Source organism: Paroedura picta, chromosome 8, assembly GCF_049243985.1.
Source record: "Paroedura picta isolate Pp20150507F chromosome 8, Ppicta_v3.0, whole genome shotgun sequence".
In the NCBI taxonomy this organism is placed as follows: Eukaryota; Metazoa; Chordata; class Lepidosauria; order Squamata; family Gekkonidae; genus Paroedura; species Paroedura picta.
The window spans coordinates 23593113-23615656 of record NC_135376.1 but is presented as its reverse complement, the minus strand read 5'-3'; the positions used below and the strand labels follow the sequence as shown (position 1 = coordinate 23615656).

Below are 22544 nucleotides of genomic sequence, written 5' to 3'. Positions count from 1 at the left end.
CTTAAGAGGGTTGGAAGACTCAGGTTTAAATCCCCACTAGGGCCATGGAAGCTTGTTGGAGGACCTTGGACCCAGGGCCGGATTTTCCTATAGGTTAACTAGGCTTCAGCCTTCAAGATCAAGAGGGGGCTGTATTCCACATTTTTTATAAAGGTTAGTACCAATCACAACATGTTTCATTTAAGATATTGATATATATCACAGTAATTCTGTATTTTATTATCTCTCATGTAATTTACAAACTTAAAAATGGGAGGTAAAAGGGCCACATAAGTGGAATCGCCTAGGGCCTCTTCATGTAAATCCGGCCCTGCTTGGACCAGTCAGCCTGACCTACTTCACAGGGTTGTTGCGAGGAGAGAATGATGATGTAAACTACTCTGTGTCCCCACTAGAAAGAAAGGTGAGACATAAATGAATAAAAAGAAACAAAGCCAAAGATATAAATTTACTGCGTTGGAGTAATTAACCAGGCCTGCTAGCTTTTAAATTGGCCCTGGCTTTGCATCTTTAACAGCAGATTGCTTTCTGGGAATTAGCCCACAGAAAATTTAAATTTCAGTCACTTAGGTTCCATAAGACTTCTAGTGAAGCTTTTCCATAAACATCCAGACCAAACTACTGTGACTTGTTGAAAAGTTAGCAAACCCGTCAGTCAGTCAAAAATCAAGGACACATTATAGAAAAACACAGTTCTTAAAACAGCCTGGTAATTCATCTATTTCATATCAAGTGTTCAATGTAGTCCAGATACTTTCTCTGTCATCCTTGCAACAACCATTAATATAATGGAATAGCTTCTGCATGGCATAATGAATTTCATAGTGAATTCAAGAGAATAATTGCAAGCAAGCTATTCATTCCAGCTCTGTTAGGTGGTTGCAGGAGTCTTGCTGTACCTTCAAGACTAACAAAGACTTTTATTGTTACAGTAAGGATGTAGTTAGAGGCCGTAATAGGTCTCCACAACATCTGTGGGTTTGGGTTAAGGTTATTGTTAATAGGAATTAACATTGTTATGTTGTTAGGTGTGAAGTCATGTCCAACCCATCGCGACCCCATGGACAATGATCCTCCAGGCCTTCCTGTCCTCTGCCATTCCCCGGAGTCCATTTAAGTTTGCACTGACTGCTTCAGTGACTCCATCCTCCACCTCTGTCATCCCTTTCTTCTTTTGCCCTCAATCGCTCCCAACATTAGGCTCTTCTCCAGGGAGTCCTTCCTTCTCATGAGGTGGCCAAAGTATTTGAGCTTCATCTTCAGAGGAATTAACATACCAGAAAACTATAAGCATAATATCACCCCCATTTTTCAGCACAATTCCTCTGCCTCATGTTCTATCTTAGGTGGTTAAGGGTCTCGACTCCTTTTCTTCCTTCTTTGGCAACCACAACTAAAGGAGAATGGGCTTGTCTTTTTTTAAAAAACCTTATTTGGAATATGTTTGCAAATGGGAAGATTCTGGAACTAGTTTACCTAGGATTGTTATGGCCTTGGTCCTTATCAGTCAACTGAAATGGGTTCTCCCAAACATCTCATTCTTTCAGGCAATTAGCTGCAACCCTTGACAAAAGCTGTCTTTACAGTTTTCCTTCCAGTGCAAACTAGGCTCCTGGAAGACAATTTAGAATAGGCAGAAGAGATAACAGGATGCATAAGTTCCTTGTGATTCCTGCAGATATGAGAATTCTGTAGGAAACCTGAAGAAGAGGATCACAAGTAGAAAAATAAGCATTTGGGACCTATTACATTTCCTGTTACCTCACAGATGAACGCAGACAAGTGTTTCATGTTTGAGGGGTGAATTGATTTTTGTTTTTGTCTTGTTAGAGCATGACTTAAGACAGTATGTAAAAAAAAAGTTGTATGATACCTGTTAAAAGCAACCAAAATCATACAATATAAGATGCAAGTTTTTAAGCTCTCAGAGTTTCCTCATCAGGCAGATTGTTTAAAAAAAAGGGGGGGCGAACAAGAGCTCTGTCTGCTTCTTAGATAGGATGTTTTGCCGCCTCTGGTGGACACAAACCATGGCTAATATTACGTTGCACCCCTTCTGGGAAGAGGGGAAAAAAACTGGATACAATTGAAAACACAAAAGAACAGCTGTTTGATCAAATGTCCAACTGACAGCAAACAGAGGATGTGTGTAGACAAGGAAGTATTTATGAGTTAAAGAGATATGCAACACCATTTTGGGTGTCCTCAAAAGTCACAGCAATTGGTAAAAGCTTGTTATATTGGGATTGTACTGAAAGATTTCTCCAAACATGCTTATTCAAATGCACCCTAAGCAGAAAGCTCAGTAATATATGAAGTCACATATCCAGTATGTGTAGGGTTCTGGTGGAATCTCGAAATCTCACGGAATTACATCTGATTTCCAGATAGAATTCAATTCCCCTGGAGGAAACAGACACTTTTGAGGATAGCATGTAGAACATTATAATCTGCTAAAGTACCTCCCTACATTGCACTCCCCAGTCTTTCAGGTATTTCCCAAAGCAGAATTGACAACCCTAATTATAGTTGAATGAGATGTACCTTTCCTGTGATGTTTTGTTGATTAAGCTACAAGAGCTCTTGTCCCCTCCAAGAAATACAAGCTGTTTGACATTGAATAATAGTACCAGCATACTCCTCCCCAGCATACCAGAACATCGTTCATCAATAGCTGTCCACCCTTTCAAAAATGTTATATCTGTCACACTGCCAAGGCCATTGTATGGGGCATTTGTGTGAATCTTTCGGCCAACTTATCCAAGCACTGTTAAATATACTGAAACCTATTGTAGACCTGTCTTTTTGTTAATCAATCAGGGTATCTTGTTCATTCTGGTTCCCCCCCCCCCATCTCCTTTTCTTAGGCCATGCAGAATTTCAGCCATGCTGTTGAATACTCATTAACTATTTTCCCCCCTCCAGTCAAAGCTGACTTATGGTGACTCCATAGGGTTTTCCAGGCGATGAAGAAGATGAAGAGTTGGTTCTTATATGCCACTTTTCTCTACCTGAAGGAGTCTCAAAGTGGCCTATATTCATCTTCCCTTTCCTCCCCACAGCAGACACCCTGTGGGGTGGGTGAGGCTGAGAGAGCCCTGATATTACTGCTTGGTCAGAACAGCTTTATCAGCGCTGTGGCGAGCCCAAGGTCACTCAGCCGGTTGCATGTGGAGGAGGGTGGAATAAAGCCCAGCTCACCAGATTAGAAGTCTGCACTCCTAACCACTAGGTTTAGCTGGTTTTTCACCCGGATATTCATTGGTGGTCTCCCATTCAACTACTAACCAGGACCAACCCCTTAGCTTCCAAGATCTGAGAAGATCAGGCTAGCCTAGTTTATCTAGGTCAGGGCTCATTTATACCTTGCTTCAAAAGGCTTCATTACAGGCCTGTTTCAAGTTACACCAAAAACCTTGTATAAACAATGCTCTTGAATGGAGCACTTTGTAATTAACTCTTTCCTGCTAGGATTTAGAATATGCTAATAGTGGCGAAGCATGCCTTCAAGTTAGAGCTGATTTACAGCAATTTGGCAGGGTTTTCAAGGCAAGAGATGTGATATGCCATTGCCTGCCTCTGGGTCCGGAACACCATAAACTACGAGTAGCATTTGTTAAAACAACCTTACTCACTGTTAAGAGATTATTTCACAAAATTGAAGTTGGTATTGAAAACATGAAAATTGATGTCCCTTGAAAAAGCTAAAGAGCGAAATGCGTTGGGACTTGTTGAATATCAAAGAATAAATAACAATGGAAGTTTGAAGACTCCACAGAAGTCTACTCTGTGTATTTAATTTGCTATATTGGTATCCCAGTACCTCATAATCTGCCCTGTGTTTGGTCCTTCACTGGGTCCTACCCAGCCCATTTTATTTTTGCCTCTGGGTAACAATCCTAGTCTTTCTTAGTGGTTTCCCATCTGAGTACTAACCAGAGCTGACCTTGGTTAGTTTTCGAGAACTGACCGAGACCTTGCTTACCAGGGTCATTGAGGTCATGGTGCTTATGTTAATATTAACTGCCAAATACCAAGGAATTGTCAAAATGAGAATTCAAAGTAATTAGCCATGTGGACTGCACAATACAAAAATGTCAGGGATACTTAATATTATAATTGTTGTCTTTTCAGAAGCAGTTAGATTTTATATATAAGCCATATGGTAGCTTAGTGCTCAACATATGTCAGTCCAGCAATAGATTGGTCTTTGTCTTCCACTTTAAAGGAGGAAATGTTTACTTCTTTGCTGTCAACTAACCATACTCTATGGCAGGGCTTCTTTATGCATCAGTTGTTAGCTGTTTGAGACAAAATATTGGGTATTTCTTTCATACTTTTTGAGCTGGAAACCACAAACTATTTTGATTACATGTTCATGGGATCTGTAGGGAAATACAGCTTCCTCCTTTTCAATTTGGACAGTAGAAAGTTGGATATATTTAAAACTGCAAGGTATTCAAACTATAAATCATGTGCAAAGAAGAACAATCTGCTTCAGCACAAATATAACTTTTAAAATATATATTTATGTTTTTCAAATTCAGGAGTTTCCTTTTTAATGCATATTTTCTACCACTACCTTGTGTGTCTACTTGCTGTCCACTGTCAGCATTTGTGATACAAAAATACTTATCTCTTTATGGTTGCCTCTAGGAGGGCTTAACGCTAGTTCTAGGCCTTATGTTTGGCTTCTTTTACCTTTCATGAATTATTTAAGCTGCTGCTACTGACCTATATGGCCTTTACTAGATTTAGAGATTGCTGACTCCAAGAGCCATTTGTGATCTCTCTGGTCAGCTGAGAATGACTTCAGATAGTGACCTTGTATAGCAAACACACACTCCCAGGTTCTTGGTGAACATTTCTTCTCTTTAACACCATGACAGAACTTTGGGGAGTAGGCCTTTTTGGGAGCAGGAGATGAACCTTGTGAAATTTTCCATGTAAACAAGAGTCCCTTCTTGAACCTGGCACTAAATGTCTCCATGGCTCACAAAATTGCCACCCTTTACAAACCATGAAAATCCAATAAACTATTTACAAAACATTGGAGACTCAACCTATTGTACTGGGATACCTGGGACTGTGATTTTTACTATATACCACTGCACTAGTAAGTAGTTTTAAATATCCAGATTCAGGAAGCTTAACATATGCTCAGGCTGATTTTTTGGGGGTCCGGACACTGTACAACCCTTGAACTCCCCCCTTGTCCTCCTGAAGGTGTGCCCTTGTACATATTAGCTACCTATTACAGCCCTTTTAACAGCCCTTTCTTGCTCACAATCAGGATGGTCAAGTACTTTTAGAAAGCCCACTCGCATTATTCCAATGCATATTTGTTTTGTGTGGTTCTAAACAGGCTTCTCTGAGATGCCACCAACTTTAAACAGCTCACACCTCCTGACGAGATGGTGATTTGCACACCACACTTCTTCATATTGCATGCCTATCTTGGATCAGCGGGGCAGGATCCCATTCTGTGGGCCAGCCAGCAGGAACGGATGGCCAATGTGGGTCAGCCTAGGCTTGGGAGACTCAGGTTCACATCACATGACCATGAAGCTATTTGGGTGACCTTGGCTCAGTCATTCCCTCTCAGCCTACCTACCAGGGTTGTTGTGGGGGTAAAGAAAGGAGACCCACAAGCACCACCCCGGCCAGATAGGCCAGAGGGGACCGTGGCATGGATATACAGCAGACATCGTTGCTGGACTGAAATGCTTGTTGGTCTTAAAGGTGCCCCTGGGCTCAGAGTTGACAGGGCACATCCGTGGGCGGTGCAAGTTCCCCGGACATTAAACCACCGGGCCATTGTGAACAGCGGGGCGCGATCAGGTGGCCTGCAGAGACGCGTGGCTGCGCGGGAGTCGAAGGCCCCCCATGGCGTAGGGCGGCTATTAAAGGGCCGCGCTTGTGGCGTACGAGCCAACGACGCCAGCGAAGCAGCGCGGAGGCACGAGCACGGCGACGCCGGGCCAGGCGCGCGCCTCTTCCAGCCGCCTCAGGGGAAAGGCCCCTCGCCGGCCCCACCCGCCCCCTCCCCGCTCAGGGCGCTACCAAGCCTGCGCCGAAACAGCGCGGAGGAGGGGGCAGCACCGAGCCAGTGGAACATTCCAAACGGTTACAATGACGAGGAGAGGGCGGGGTTTCTCCCTCCGCGAAGACCCGCCCCTTTCCTCTCCATTCCAGGCAGTCGCCTCCGCCCACCGCCTCCCTCCTTCCCGAGGCAGGGCAGCGCGCTCTCTGTCTGTCGGAGCGGCGGGGAGGGGGGAGGGAGGCTGGCGACGTCATCGCGCAGGGGCGTAGTGGGCGGGCTCCTGTCTGGGCCGCCCCGCTGCCGCAGTAGCAGCTAAGCCGTAGTTCCCAGGCTGCCTCGCGGCTCCATTTGAGCCCCATCTTGAGCGAGGGGAGTGAGCAGTTTGAATTTCAGCTCCTTCGGCAGCGCTCGAGAGCGGAGCGCGCACGGAGTGTAGAGGAGCCCGGCCCACTCTGCTCCAGCCCGGCCCACGGAGCGGCCTCGTCGGGGGAGAGCCGCGTCTGCCAGGCCCGCCCGCCCGCCCGAGGGGGCCGCTGTGAGCCGGGCTCGTTCCCTTCCCCCTCCTCCCCGCCCACCCGCCCGCCCGCCCGCGAGACAAGATGCTCCCGGTGCTGATCTCCAGGTAGAGAGCGAAGGCAGGGCGGGCGGCCTGCGCGTCGTTCGGGCTCGCCGGCGGCGGCTGCCGGCGCCGCCGCCCCTCTCCGCCCCTTGACTGACTGACGAGCGGCCTTGGGCCCGCCTCAGGGACCCCGAGTCTCGCCGGAAGCCCCGCGGAGCAGCCTGACTTACAGCGCCACCCCGGCCTCAACTCCGAGGGAGGAACCGCAGCCGCGAAGGGGGAGAAGAGCGAGCTCCGCTGAGGGAGAAGGAGGAGAGGAGGAGGAGGAGGAGGCGCCGCCGCCCGCCCAGGGGCCCGCCGCCTCGCTGAGGGGAGGAAGAGGAGGAGCCGTGCCGCCGCCCCCCTCGGCCCCTCGCCCGCCCCAGGCCTGGTGGCCGGCCGCCTGCTGAGCCGGGAGTGCGTCGTGAGGCCGGGGCCGGAGGAATGTGCGGGAGCGCCGGCGTCTGCGCGCTCGCCAGAGCGTGATCCTCGCCCCCTCGGCCAGGCCCGGCTCGTGTGACCGGCTCGGACTTTTTCCCTTCACCCGGCGGCTGCCGCGAGGGCAGGTGGGCGGAACCCCGGACTCCTCTCGCTCAGTCGCCTGCCTGCCTGCTTCCTCCCTGCCTGCCTGCCTCCCTCCCTCCCTCGGCCGGGGAAGGCACCATGTCCAAGATGCCGGCCAAGAAGAAGAGCTGCTTCCAGATCACCAGCGTGACGACGGCCCAGGTGGCCAGCAGCATCACCGAGGACACCGAAAGCCTGGACGACCCGGATGAATCGCGCACCGAAGACGTTTCCTCCGAGATCTTCGACGTGTCCCGCGCCACGGACTACGGCCCCGAAGATGTCTGCGAGCGCAGCTCCTCCGAGGAAACGCTCAACAACGTGGCCGACGCCGAGACTCCCGGGACGGTCTCTCCCAACCTGCTGCTCGACGGGCAAGTAGCTGCAGCCGCGGCGGCGGCCTCTGGGGGGATGCAGTCGCTGCCTGCCGCCGTCCCCGCCGCCAACGGAGGAGCCGTTCCCAGGAGCCCCGCGGTGCCCCCAGCGGCTGCCGCCCAAGCCTCCTCGGGGGCGGCAGGAGGCAGCAGCGCGCAAGCTTCGGCCGGCCCTGGAGCCGTGCCTCTAACGGCCACCGCCGCCTGCAGCTCCCGCTTTAGGGTGATCAAGTTGGACCACGGTACGGGAGAGCCCTACCGACGGGGGCGATGGACGTGTATGGAATACTATGACCGGGACTCGGATGGTGGGGCCGTTTTAGCCCGGACTGGGGATTGCATTAGACACAACAGTACCTTTGAGCAGGCTGTTCAAGATAGGGACAGTGGCTTAGGTGCTACCGGGGGCTCATTGATAGTCTCCGGGGTGGCAGCCTCCTCGGCACATGGCCCCGACTCTGTGGCTGACAGCTCTCTTGCTGCTGTGTCACAGCTACTCCAGCCAGAGAAAATAAACCAGCCCTCTCCGCAGCAACCTAATTTTGTCATTGGGCAGCAGCCCATAGGCGGGGCTGCGCCTCACAGTAGTGCTCAGTTGATGTATTCAGGGGCTACAGCGGCAAGCCAGCAAATGATGGGGCCTCCGCTGCAGCCTCCGGTAAATACACAGAGCATGGGACAAGCTGCTCCCAATGGGAAAGGCATGCCACCTTCGAATGTAGCAGTAGTCCAGACGGGTTTGCCCATGCCACAACAGCAGGTACAGCAAGCGAATGTACCAGTGACTCAGACACAGCAGTTTGCTTATCCTCAGTCACAGATTCAACCAGTGCATCTGGTGCCAGCTCAGACGCCCGGCCAACCAGAATACATTCAACATATGACAGTCATTCAGTCTCAAGGAACTACTCAGCAGGCTGCTTCAGGCTCTATTCCAAGCACTGGAGCTTCCAGTCTTCCAGCAGCACAAGTAGCTGGTCAGAATCCCTCACCTCTAGGAGTGTCAGTGATGGGAGTTTCTTCACAAGCTGGTGAAACAGTAGGACAGGGACCTGGGCTAATGCCGAGTGGCCTGACAACTCCAATTCAGTCTGTCATACCGCAGCAAGGAGGTGTGGTGCAGCCAGGCATTGGACATACAGGAGTTGTGCAACAGAAATCCATGACTCAGCAGCAGATGGGTGGAAGCAATCAAGTGTCTGGTGCTCCTCACAGCATAGTCTCTGGAGTTCAGAATGTGCCTGCAGCTGTGCCAGGCACCAGTGTGCCTAGTGTGTCTTCAGCTTCTGTTACTATGCCAAATGTCCCTGTTACTTTAGTCCAGTCCCAGCTGACCAGCCATACATCTGTCAGTAGGAGTTCCAGTGTTGTCCAGCAGCATGTCAGCCTTCCACTGATCCAAGGCACGACCAATATACCTGCAAACCTGCCACAATCTAACATTGGACAATTTCAGACTCAACCTTTAGGCCAGATTGATGATACTAGAAGAAAATCTGAACCCCTACCTCAACCACCACTTTCTCTTATTGCTGAAAACAAACCTCTTATGAAGCCACCTATTCTGGACACTTTAACAAACCCTCTTAACTTACCTGCAACTACTCCTATGAACAGTCTTGCCAGCTCTGTCTTTGGCATATCTATTCCTGTTGATGGTGATGAAGACAGGTATTTATCTTTTTTAATACAAAAATTTGTCCTTAGCTTAAGGTTTGACAACATTCTTTTCGTCAAGTTGAAGAATTCCTTAGTAATCTGCCACAAAGATGTGATAAATGAATAGATCGACCTCTGTTGTGTAGCCAAAATGTTTGTATAAAATATATAAGGGAGAACATAGGGAAAAGAGACTATGAATATTCATTTTGTCCAGAGAAACACTGTTCTTTTACTGTGTCCTTGGAAAAAGTTACATTGACTGTTAAGCCTATCAGATACACTAGGTAACTTGAAGATAACTAGGATTACTATTCCATTATTAAAGGAAATGTAAATAATTTAGAGCTCAGGTGGAAGCAGTAGTTAACAGGCTTTGTAAGTGTGAAAAATAGTCCTTAATGGAAAAACACTGTTTCCTCTTTTATTAAGGGGATGAAGAGAAGATGATGATGAGTATAGAAAACAATGGAAAATGCAGTTATCAGTGCAAAGTAAATGCTACTTGAGGAAACAGAACCATTATTTCACCATGAGTTCGATTACTCTCTAAAAAAGATTAAAGAACTTGGTGGTTAGATGTTCTTCAGTTTAAAACACAGAGATGATAAAGATAGCCCAATTCTGTGCATATTTACTTAGTGCCAGGTTCTAAGTATGCATCTGCAGAGAGTTTCAAGAATTTCAAAGCAAGTTGTGCTATTAACAGTTTTTGTTAGGACTTTAATTGATAGAAAGGTGGATGTAGGCCTTAACCTCTTTAGAAGTTTTCTCATAGATTAAACATCTTTATATGGCTTCTAGCTCATTTCACTAATGAAAGGACCAAATTTGGCAATGTAGCTCACACACTTCTGATGAACTTTAAGAAAATTTAATAGTTTTTAAATGCCAGATATTAGAATCATATACTAAAATATTTATCAATACAAGGAAAGTATGAGTGGAAGTAATGAAAAGGAGGGGCTAGGCGGGGAACAATGACCCATCCTTCTGCTGAATGTCACTGGCAGGGATGCTCCACAAAAACCTCCGGCCTCCTTCAGTCAGAGTTTTTCTTGCAGCAGAATGGGTGGTGAGAAGGAAGTTTTATTCAATGTAACTTTAAAGGTGTGGAATTACTTGCCCTGAAATGTACTCATTTCCTTAAACAAATTTTAAATACTGTATGGAATTATGTATGTGTGAGTCTACGACATTTGAGTTGTATGAGCTATTTTCCATAATCTAATGTAGGCCAGAGCTGTAGTTGTTGACAACCCTATTTGTGATTTAAATAATAAAAATAGGCCTCAGTGACTTTGCAACAACTGATAGCACAGCATTAGCAATTAATTACTAGTTTGTAAATCAAGAATCAATGTTGCCATTGGATATTGAAACTTAAAAATAATGTTATATATCTCACGTTGAGGGTACTGTGCCTAACTTTTCGATGAATAGGACTAGATGATGTAAAACTAGATTGCAGTAGCAAAAAGTTTGATAGTACTTTTAAAGTAGATGCGTGAAGTTTATACAACCTGCTCTGTCAGCAGAACCTGTTTTAATATACTTATGCAGCTGATATGTCTAAAGAGGCACACAGTCTTTATTGCAATCTTCTGGAGTGTAACTTTTTGAGCAGATTTTTCCCAGGATTACTGCATTATTTTGTGATTGATGTGTATAGTGCAGTAGTTAATAGTGTGTGTGTGTAGATATAGATATAGCAGTAGACACTTCTTTGCACTGTTGAAAATGTTTAATAATTGTAACCCTGCTTGCATACTCTTGCCCACAAGTGCAAACTCTCTATGGAACATTTCAGCAATCTCTATGTGGATAAGAGTTGCTTTACTATACGCACTTTCCCATAGTTCTCATAGCATGCTTGGTGTGTGTTCACTTGTATATTCTTTTATAATATCTTTTTTTCCCTCTTACTTATGAACATAACCTTACTTTCTTGGCCTGTTTAAGGAACTCTGTGTACTGAGAATTGAAATAAATATCTAAAAATAAAAGGCATGGGGAAGTTGCTATGGGATAACAGTGGGTAGAATTTAATGGATCAGGTGACTTGTTAACTCTAATAGTGCAAAGCACAAGTTCTAAATTATCTTAAAGCTGTCTCAAGTCAAACAATTCTGAATTAAACTTCCATGATGATTGTGCTAGCATGGCATGGGTGGGTAACAATCATAAATTCAATATAAGAGGCAGATTTTATTGACCTTGTACTAACATTAACAAGCTTGATTAACCTCAGTGTGATGTAGTGATTTAAGTGTGGGATTACAATCTGGGAGGAGAATCCTCATTCCTTTATGGAAGCTTGTTGGGTGGCTTGGGGCCAGTTACACAGTCTCAGCTTTACCTACCTCACAGGGTTGTTGTGAGGATATAATGGAGGAAAGGAGAACATTGTGAGCTGCTTTGAATTTCTTCTTAGGGAGAAAGGTGGGGTATAACTTAAGTAAATAAATAAACGTTTGTGGGTTTTTTTTTTTAAAGGTTGCATTCTATTCCTTGTCATTTCTAGCTTTTGGTGAGAAGGGCAGTTTTCAGCTACTGTTTCTGTCTGGAATATCAGTTTAGGATGGTTGCTTTCCATATGCCATGTGTAGATATAAGAGGACTATGCAGTGATTAAAAAAGAGATTTTTTAATGTCAAAACTTGCATTAAGGGAAAGATGAAGGACATGTTTTGAAACAATATTGGCCTTCTTCAGAGAATACCAAATCAGTGCCAGTGGAATAGACTGTCTGCTCTTCGTAACCAAGATTTGGGTTGCTACAGTTGAGTTAATGAACCACATGCATTTAGTGTACTTCTTGTGTAAGCAAGATAAAATGTGCTTAATATGCTTAATCATCTTTTAACATTGAGATACTGTTATGAGGGCTCCAATATAGAATCCTTGTGAACTAAACATGCATGAACATTTGATGTATGAAACAAGCCTGTTACTGAGATATTTGATAGAATTAAACATGCTTAAGTGCTTGTGACATTATTTAATGTCACTGGATTATAATATATATATATAAACAAACAATAAAAAGGGAACTTTGGTGAAATCTAGTTTTTGAATCTCTCTCCAGTGGAGCTTATAGTTAGAAACCAGATTGCGTGGAGCAGCTTGCTTAATCATATTAACCCAAAGAAGGAATTGTATTAAAAGAGGCAGGAGATTGGTTTCTTCTCCCAGCACAGGTCCAGTAGCAGCTTCCAAGTATTGTCTGTTTTTATGTTAAAAAAAAACTAATGTTAGGGTTATGGAATGTGATGTAGCTGTGGTTGCCAGGTCAGAACTTCAGCATTAACTTTCTTCTCTGTCTTGGGAGTTAGTTTGTAGTCCAAGACTCAGCCTGTTGAGAATATTACCTACACTATATGATTTGGTAAGTATTTGTTCTCTGTTTCATGGGTTGAAAGCAATCAACATCCAGAATTTTTTACTGGGGTTGCTATAAATGGCATCTGCTTTTTTTCCCATCAATCTTCACCTCCTTCATGTTCATCTTATTAAAAACTTGCTGGGTCTCTTCATTCAAGTGTTAATTAGATCACAATTGGTACCTATGCACTGTAGGAAGAAAGTGTGTTGGGAATTAATATGCAAAGGAATTCTAAATTCAGGTAGCCTAACTAGTATTCAAGACACATCTCTAAAGTATATCCCTCTCTTTAATGTCATTATAGCTGTAGTTAGTTCTCTCTATTGCATCCAGAAGCTAAGTCACACATAACAAATGACTCATTGAGTGATGTGTCATATTAGCGTAAATAAATTGTAATTGCAATGTCTCCCGTTTAAAATATTTGATGAAAGGTTTTTCATTGAGATGATGAGATAGTCCTAATAATTTTTGAAAACTTACTGGCATTAATTATAGTGAATTGGTAACCAGAATGGATCTCTCTTAACCCAGTTGAATCTAAACATCTGCTCAGTTTCTAAAATCATAACTATCGTCTTGAGAAATATCTCTTTTGATATAATGCATCATTGGGAAAGCTTGTTTAAACCTTCTACATGTTTCACAGATACTTGGGATACATACTACAAAGCTGGCTAGAAAGGGTAGAGTACAGAGATAGCTGACCAATGTGAACCATGCAGGCTGTAGTCCAAGAACTAATGAATGGCCACAATTGTGAGTGGTCAACAGTAGCCACTTGATTGCTGAAAACCTGATTGTAAAGCCCTCTTCATAGAGTATCTCCTCCTGTTCGCTTAAAAAGGCCTGTTTGTATATGTCCCGATAGTAGCTGATAAAGTATTACAAATGCTAAAAACAGATCTCTGGAGGCTTTTAAATAATGGAGTAGACCTTGCAGGAGCATTAAAATTGATAAAGGTTTCTGTATGCTTTATGTAGAGTGTTCCCTATATGCTCTGAGAATAAAAATAAAGGATTATGCAAATTGACAACAGTAGGTACTGCTGATATGCTGCTGTTACTGAATTTCATATCTGTTTTCAAGTTGTGTTCACAACAGATTCTGTCAAGCAGCATTTTGCCATGCTGAAATGAGTAGTGGATGTAGACCCGAAACAAATCAAAGTTAGAATCTGGCCTGGGCCTTAAGCATCCGCATGATCCATAGTGGTGAGTTGCTCCCTACAGTTAAGAAGGCTGGTTATGAAAGAGAAGTCCATTTAATTTTAAACAGAGTAATAAAGCTCGTAGTGAACGTTCTAATTCCTAAGAACTTAGTGCATGAAATCATTTCTCACTATCGCCGCGTTAAGTTAAAAATAGCTGTGTAGGAACTGCTTTCATGTCTTGCATTTCTTTCTGAGCCATGAAAAATATTGCTGGCAGTCCTAATGAACAAAGGAACGTCACAGTAACTGCAGTCTTTGACAATTTTATGTACTAAACTGGATGATCTGAAAAGCTGTACTGAGGCCTGGATTTATACTGTGTAGTGGAAGGAAGGGCAGGAGTATAGAATATCACCAAACTTCACTAGCAGCAAGCTGGTGTAAAGCATACTGAAAACTCAAGATTGCCAACCCTGTAAGTCTTTCTCTGGCATTTGATTTTCTTACATTTCAATGAATTAATGTTGCACAGAACTAAAATCTGCAAAAAGGCAAAAGAAGGAAGTAGCTTAGTATTAGGATTTCATTGCTAAAGCTGCCTTGGATCGCTTTCAGCAGTAACAAGTATTGGGTTGTATCCTACTGCTCAGCTAAATAAGGGGCCTTTCCTTGGCAAACAGCCTCTGCACTTAGTTCAGGGAAGTGTTAGGATACCACCTCATGTCGTCAAGTTCTTAGAATGCCATTATCATGTTCTATTCAAAAGTGCACATTGAAATTTATTTAGGAGCCTGTGATAACATTTAGTACCCATAGCTCTTCGGTCTATCAACAGTAGACATAACTAGAGCTGAAGTAATAAATGGTGGTTTAAACTTCCTAGACTTTGTCTGTACAAGGAAATTTACTAAACATGTTGCCTGTTTGATTTGGTAGACCCTTTTTGCTAGTATCTTCATTGGAAAAATATGTCTAAACAGACAAAATACCAAACTTGAAATAAAACTGACAGTATATTTCAGGACAAAAATGTCTTTTAGGTGTTTACACTTAGAAACCCCTTTATGGGGGATATTTTGTGGCACATGGATCAGCGGGGGCGGGGGGGTACCCCTCTAATTCACAGCCTCTCTTAACAGATCTGCACTGCAGAGAGAAACTATTAATCTTTCAGATAAGCTTTTGTAATTATTCATCTCAAAGTGCTCGTCACCTGAACAATCCCTGAGCCTTCCAAATAGCACTTTGAATACACCTGACATAATGGTTGCAAACCTTTCCTGAGGAGCTCCTTCAAATGGTTGCATGTAGTGGCCAGGATCATGCCCAGTGGAATTACTATTTTTTTCCCTTTGAAAGGAAGCCCTCCTCCCCTACATCAATATCACAAACTGCTTCTGAAACTCTGGTAATACAGTTACTTACAAAATAAGTAAACGTATTGATACATAGACTGGTTCTCTACTTTTAATTGCAGCGCTTTAACATAAAACAACCAATAAAATCGAAACATAATGTTAACAATCTGACTTTAAAAATCAGGCACAATCCATAAAACAGCAGAAACATGAGTCCATCCTGAAAGCCTTTATAAGAATATATATATAAAGGTCTTAACCTGGCAATGGAATTAAAATTATATAGACATTTAATAAAAGTGTCTGAAAAGGGCAGCCCATAAACAGGCTTCCACCACTTATTATAAGATGATGATGACTGAGGGCAGCTGCACCCGCTAAGAACCCTGGATGCATACCTTAAAGAATGGGCAGATTTATATGGGAAGTGTGATACTTCAGGCCCCCCTGACCTCAGAATAAAAATGTTTTGTTAACAATTTGTTCAACCATTGCTATTTTAACTAAATTGTACCGTGAATATTTTATTCTCAACAGTTTTAAGTTAAAAGTTTCTTTTTAAGGTAGTCCCCTGAATTGTAGTAATCTTCTATGGCAGGGGTAGTAAACCCGTGGTCCTCCAGATGTCCATGGACTACAATTCCCATGAGCCCCTGCCAGCAGGTTGACTACCCCTGTTCTATGGTATAGGAAGGCTAATAACTGTGACAAGGCCTATCTCTTTCTAGAAAGGGTCATACCTGGCACACTAGTTTAAGGTGATAATCACTTCATGTAACAGATTCTATTTCTTCATCCAAAGTTAAGAATGAGGTATGGATCCCATCCATAATAGCAAGATACACTGTTGTATCATACTGTCTTGTCTAGATTAAGGGGCAATTTATTGGCTCTCAGTCAGCCAACTTTTTGATAGTTTTATTGATGTTCCTGTATTCTGATCTAAAGAAGCAGAGATGTATATAGCAGTTTTGTTTTGTGCCAGTTCTTCATATTTCCTTATGCAGGAACATCTTCACCCGGTGTTAAAAAGCATAAGGGACAAAATAGAACTAAGCTTCCCCATACCTTTGAGCCAAAGGCCAATATATGTTTAAATCCTGTGAAGAATAGATCATAGGAAAGGACTAGACCATTGGCAAATATTAAGTTGGAAAAACAACCACTGATGAAAATGCCACGTTGAAAACGGTTTAAATCTGGAGGCCGTTTCGGTTGTTTTATGACGATTAAAATAAGAGATAAGACATTTCTACTTGTATTTATTGTTAAACTGTTAAATGTTAATCATAGCCTAGGGTAGGTTCTTTTTTCTGTCAGTGTCATCAAAGGCAACTGAGAATTCTAAGAGAACCAACATCATTGCGTTCCTATTCTGTTCCTCCCAGGGCTGATGACCAAGGCAGTTTCAGTGCCAAACCCAGACTAGAAACCAGATTGAAATGTGGCAAGATAAGGTGTCAAGATAATCAGTATCATCCAGTAGCAGCTGGTTTGCCAAGTAGGGTAAGGTGTCCTGTTTGAGAAAACCAAAGTAGCAATACAGTGCAATCCTAAACAGAGTAATACCTTAGTGAATGGACTTACAAAGGTGTGTTTAGGATTACGCTGTTGGATGTTCTTGCCATAGAAGTGTAGAACCTGGTTGCTTTTCATGTGTATCTTTTGCTGCTTATTTCATGTAAAAACTGGTTCAGTATGTTCAACTAAAATATTTTTTCCTCATAAAGTGTAGAAGGTAAGCATTGTTGGTTAGTATGGTGGGTTTTCTTTGTGGTAGATCTAGGCTGCCATTGGGAGACATGGAGGGGGAGGGCTGCCATCAAGTCACAGCTGACTTATGGTGACCCCATAGAGCAAGAGGCAAGAGATGTTCAGAAGTGGTTTGCCATTTTCTGTAATGACCCTGATATTCTTTGGTGGCCTTCTATCCAAATACTGACCAGGGCTGACTCTGTTATGCTTGTGAGATCTGATGATATCAGGCTACCTGGCCTATCCAGGTCAGGGTCAGATATGGTATACTGAACCTGTAAAGGAGTAAAACTAGGAACTAGTCTGAAATAGACTTCAGAGTAATTCAATGGTGTTAAGATTCTCTGGTTGCTAGAGTTCGGTTGATCTTGACTCTTTAGACCAGTGGTTCTCAACCCTTTGGGGGTCAAACAATCTTTTCACAGGGGTCGCAGCAGGGCAAGCAGCTTGGATGGGGGGGTGCCATCCACACAACAACCTTGCGGGATAGATTGAGAGAGAGTGTTTGTCTGCAGCAGCGGAAAAGAGCAAGATCGATATGGTGGGACAAGAGGCAGAACTGAACTGAGAAATCCCAGAAAAAACACCAATTTATATACAGTCATGAACAGTGGATCTTCACACCATTGGTCAGTTTCAATTTAATTTCTGTGAAAGAACACTTGCATAATTTTATGGTTGGGGGTCACCGCAACATGAGGAACTGTATTAAAGGGTTGCGGCATTAGGAAGGTTGAGTACCACTGCTTTAGACCTTAAAGCTATTCTTTGGAAATCTTTGGTACATAAACACTGACCAGTGAGTGATCCACAACTTATGTGAAAAGTTGCATAGTAAAAGGTAGTATAAAAAACAAGTAAAATGTTTTAAAATCTTTCTTTTAAAGCATTTCACAAAAGTTGAATAGGACACACTTTGTATGACATGCAGAAAATAGTAGTGAAAATTGATTTCCCTACTGAGGGGGGTGTCTACAGATAGGTGACTACCATTCTAACCTTGAAAGAAATGCTTTCCTGGGAGATATAACAATCTTAGTGGGAAACTTTGTATGAGAGGAGTTGGTTGTTCTGGTACCTTGGTTTAAGAAGCAAATTAGTTTGTGATACAGCACCATGCATATAAGATAATGTTTTATGTGCTCCCTAGATTAGAAGAATTTATAGATGCATAGTGTGTGAAAAGTATGGTGGAGAACAAGCAAATATTTACACGAAATGCAGAACCTAGAAGAGCAAAGTAGGAAATGAAACCATAACAGCAGCAATAAAGATAAAAATGATCTGCATTCAGATATTGTGCTAGATGGCCAGTTCACAGGGGAAACCCCTGTGGAAGGCTAAGGATTTGCTAAAGAAATACTTCATAGGTTTTTGTGAGCTAATACATCGTCCTAAGTGGGTGGCATTTTTTGCAGTGTGAATTTTTTACTTATTACTAAGGTGGAAACTCCAAAACTTTGGGTATTGATGATGGTCATTTCCTAAATCTGGCTAAACCAGTAGTTTGTGTGTTAAAGATGCAGGTACAACAGGGAATAATACAGCCATGGAAATAAAAGAACAGAGTGTTGTAACAAGTTGGGGGAGAAAAACCTACAGTCTAAAATAATGATGCCAACACTTTCAGATAATGGTCTTTGGAAAGTACTCTAAGGAGAAAAAAAATAGGTTTTCACTCCCCTTGTCAATCATTAGATATAGAACAGAAATGCAACTTGGATCCAATGGAAATTCAAACCATTCTCTTCATTTTGAGAAGAGAAAGATTAGTGAAGCAATGTAGATTCTGTGAAAAGGAGCCAGGAGGATAGAAGTTAAACTTAGCCTTTAGTCCTATTCAGCCTGACTTTCACACACTTTGCATGATTTTTTTTTAACGGGAAGCCTAAATATCCTTTTCATTTTCAGTGGTATTTTCCTGGTCCTTTTAGTAGCTGCTGTTTAGTAATGGTATTTTTAGGGGGGGTCTCCTCCCCAGTTAAGGGATGACAGCTATGAACATCTGGATTCTTGAGTTATGCTTTTACAAAAACAATAGCACATTCAGCCAGCTGGAAAATACCCTGCTCTTCCTGATTATGGACCCTAGGACTGCAGGAAATGAGACATGGACAGAGTATTCAGTATCCACCCATAATTAGAAGACTATAGGATGCATTGAACACTTTAGAAATTGTAGACTAAAGAAATAGTCTGTGGGGTAAGAAAGAATATTATGTCATTGGAGAAGAGTACATTAAGGAATGCCTGAATTTGTTTCAGAAACTTAAAATTCCTATAAACAGAATCTTTCAGTTTCATGTCATGAAAGCACCAATTTCAATGGCTTATAAACACAAAACAAAACATTGAAAGTATTCTTGAATGTGTTTGATATCTGTCTGGAAAGAATGCAAAATCTCTACCTTTTGGGTGCTTGGTTCTCCAGGTGGTTTTTAATTTTAGCATTTTCAAATGTTAAAATACAGTTTGGGGTGATTTCCCACCTTGATATATCCTCCTTTTGATCCTTGATCTATCCTTCTTTGGTTCTACTACCCAGTTCATGTGTCCAAAGAGTATTATATTTTTATCTTGAAATTTTAGTATAAAAAGTTCTCAACAAATAATCAACTTTCACATCCTTTGGTGCATAAATTGTTGCTATTGTGCACACCTTGCATGTGAGAAATCTTGTTTTTAAAATTAGGTATCTTCCATCTGGATTGCTTTGTTTTTATAATTAATCTAATAGTGGATTACTTATATAAATGGCTACTCTGCATTTTTTGTTTTGAGCTGAACCATGATAGCCTTAATTTTTTTATCATTTAAAATACATTAATGTTTCTTTTATATAACTTTTTTGTAGACATAAAATATCTACATTTTGCTTTTTAAGCCGATTAAAAGTTTTTGTAGCATTTGAGGGAGAGTTCAATCCATTAATGTTTACTGATGCTATTTTTAGTTTATCCATTTTGACTTGATGATGATTCCATGACTGTTTCTTCTTCTAAGTGTTTAGTCTTCAAACTTTGATTTGAGTTGCTTGGAGATTTTCCTTCAGTTCTTCTTTGTAAATCTTCTGCTTGCAAGTCTTCAACCAATTGCTTGGCTTGTTCTTCTGTCATGATTCCTTCCTTTTGGTAAGTATGCCTCTTTTTTCAAATGGTATTTTCCATCGGTACTTTATTTCTCTTGTCAAATCAGTCTCAGAAAGCCTTTCCTTATCCTTAATACACTTGTTGATAGATCCTGAAAAATCTGTGCTTCTTGTTCTGCTGCTTGTAAGTGGAGATTCTCTTGCTTTTTCAGTATCGTATATTGTGCTTTTTTATTATTGAGATGGCCCAGAATATTCTCCAGGCAGCTTGTGCTTGAGTGCAACTCCTGAATTCAATCTAAATATCTGGCCAGTATCAGGAAAATATCCTTGTATTTTCACATAATTTTGAAGCAGCTCACAGAAGCTCTTTTATAAATTTAGTCTTCCAAAGACTTCTGGGTTGCCTCTAAGACACAGGTTATTTTATCTGCATTAGATTTCCAAGATTTCAGTTCTTAGATTTCCAAGATTTCAGTTCTTTCAGTTCTTTGTTCTGCTTTCTCAATCCAACCATCTTGTCTTTCTTGGTATTTATCATTTTTTTCTTCAATTATTTGAATTTCTGCTCTTGTAGTTTTACATTAATTTCTGATAGTCCAGCCAATAGATCTTGACGTGCTTCTTGAGTGCTGCTTTGATTTTTTTAACATAGGACAATATGGTAAATGCTCAGGGGAGAATCAAGTCCTGGCAAAGTATCGGAGATGAAGGAATCAACATTCAATGGTTGTTACATTATCAGTCATTTTCAAGACTAAAAGAAATTATCAAGAGGGAAGGTGGAATTCTTTGAGATGACTGAGTATGAATCACTGATTAAAGAACAAAAAGACCATTTACTATGATAAATATATGTTATTACTTCAGTTAGAAATAAGAACAAATTTTAAAAGGTATGATTAAATGGATGCAGAATTTTAGAAATTGAATTACAGCCAGATGGTATATAACCCCAAAGGATATTGAGAAAGTAGTCAAAATTTACAAGAGAGAATGCTGAAAGTGTTTAAATGGAACCTTCTACCATGCCAACCTCTTCTGAATATTATTCTCTCCACCAGGCTGAACTTGGGGGGAACTCAGGTAACGAAGATCAGAATTGCGACCACCGCCGCTATGTGTTATATGTGACTTGTTGTTGATGTTAATTGGGGTTTTTATGGGTATTTTATTGTGTTTTAACTATTTATGTTGTAAACCGCCCTGAGACCTATTTGGAGAAGGGCGGTCTAAAAATTAAATAATAATAATAAATAAAAAATATGTGGTGGACTCGTAAAAGGGCAAAGAAATATTGAAAGGAAATATATGGAAAAACATACAACATACTAAAATTTAAGTTCCATTTGGAAACTAGGAATATGCAATTAGGTATACCGCCTAATAAATTAGCAAAAAAGTAGGACAGTGGCTAGAATTATTTACTTAGCAAAATGGAAATGAGATATCAGCCCAAGCTTAGAAGAATGGAAAAATAAACTTGCCAATTGTGCAATGAAGGTAAAATTAACTGATTTGAGACACAGATTAGTTACAACACTTGACCAAGGTAAGGTTTGTGCCAAGAGCAGACCTGAAGCTGGAATGGAATTGACCAAGATAATGCATAGATATACTTGGAAAAGGTTATTTTTATCCTGGCTAGTGACTCTCAAGGGCACACTTTTGTGCTTGATTTCAGTTGAAGTTCACAGGCCTAAATAGAAATCGGTTATGAATGTAGCAGCCGGAACTATTTCATAGAATCACAGAGCTGGAAGAGGCCATACAGGCCATCTAGTCCAATCCCCTGCTTAGTGCAGGATCAGCCTAAAGCATCCATTATTAGTATATGCCCAGCTGCTGCTTAATACCCATGAGTTAGGAGGAGCACACTACTTAGGAAGCTGATTCTACTGCTGAGCTACTCTGTCTGAACCCCCCCCCCCCCCCCCCAATATCTTGCTGTCATGGTTCTACACATAATTTAAACCCATTAGAATCACAGAGTTGGAAAGAACCTCCAGGGTCATTTAGTCACTTTACTTATTCTCTTTAGACTCTAACTCCAAGTCCTCTCCTCTCCTGTCAACAGGAACTGCTCCTGGTCCTCCTCCAAGTGACAACCTTTTAACTGCTTAGAGCAATCATGTGTCTTCTCAGCCTCCTCTTCTCCAGCCTGAACATTTCCAAGTCTCTCAGTGTTTACTCATATGGTTTGGTCTCCAGGTCCTAGGTCATCCTCGTTGCTCTTCTCTGCATCCCCTCAGTCTTGCTCACATCAACTTTGTTTTCAGTCTGTGTTGGGTATGGAAAGAGGGAGATTTAGGCCAATCCAGGAAAAACTGTGGAAGTCATAGAGGTGAAAGGGAGGAGCTCTACTATATAGCACTGACAGAGTTAGAAGAGAGTGCTACTTCAGCTTTGCCAGCAGCAGGGCAGAGAACCTCAAAAGTGCGCATTGGGCAGCATTGGACTGGGTTGTGCGTCTCATTAAGAACCAGCAATAAGAGACATAAAGGGAAAGAGACTTAGTCTTTATCTTGGCATTTTCATGCCATTGGCTACATCTGTGTGGTAACCC

The 22544-nt window shown here is 42.1% G+C and overlaps 1 protein-coding gene across 2 annotated transcripts in view; it reads left to right on the top strand.

Moving 5' to 3' along the window:
* Positions 1-6320: 6320 nt before the first annotated feature.
* Positions 6321-22544, top strand: part of TSC22D2 (TSC22 domain family member 2) — a 42576-nt gene continuing 26352 nt past the window's right edge. Inside the window, exon 1 of one of the 2 annotated variants that reach the window (XM_077348694.1) lies at positions 6321-9250. In XM_077348694.1, coding sequence (XP_077204809.1) covers positions 7305-9250 — 1946 coding nt within the window. In that variant the 5' untranslated portion in view covers positions 6321-7304. The remainder of the gene's footprint in view (positions 9251-22544) is intronic. The other variant, XM_077348692.1, reaches the window with a different exon arrangement.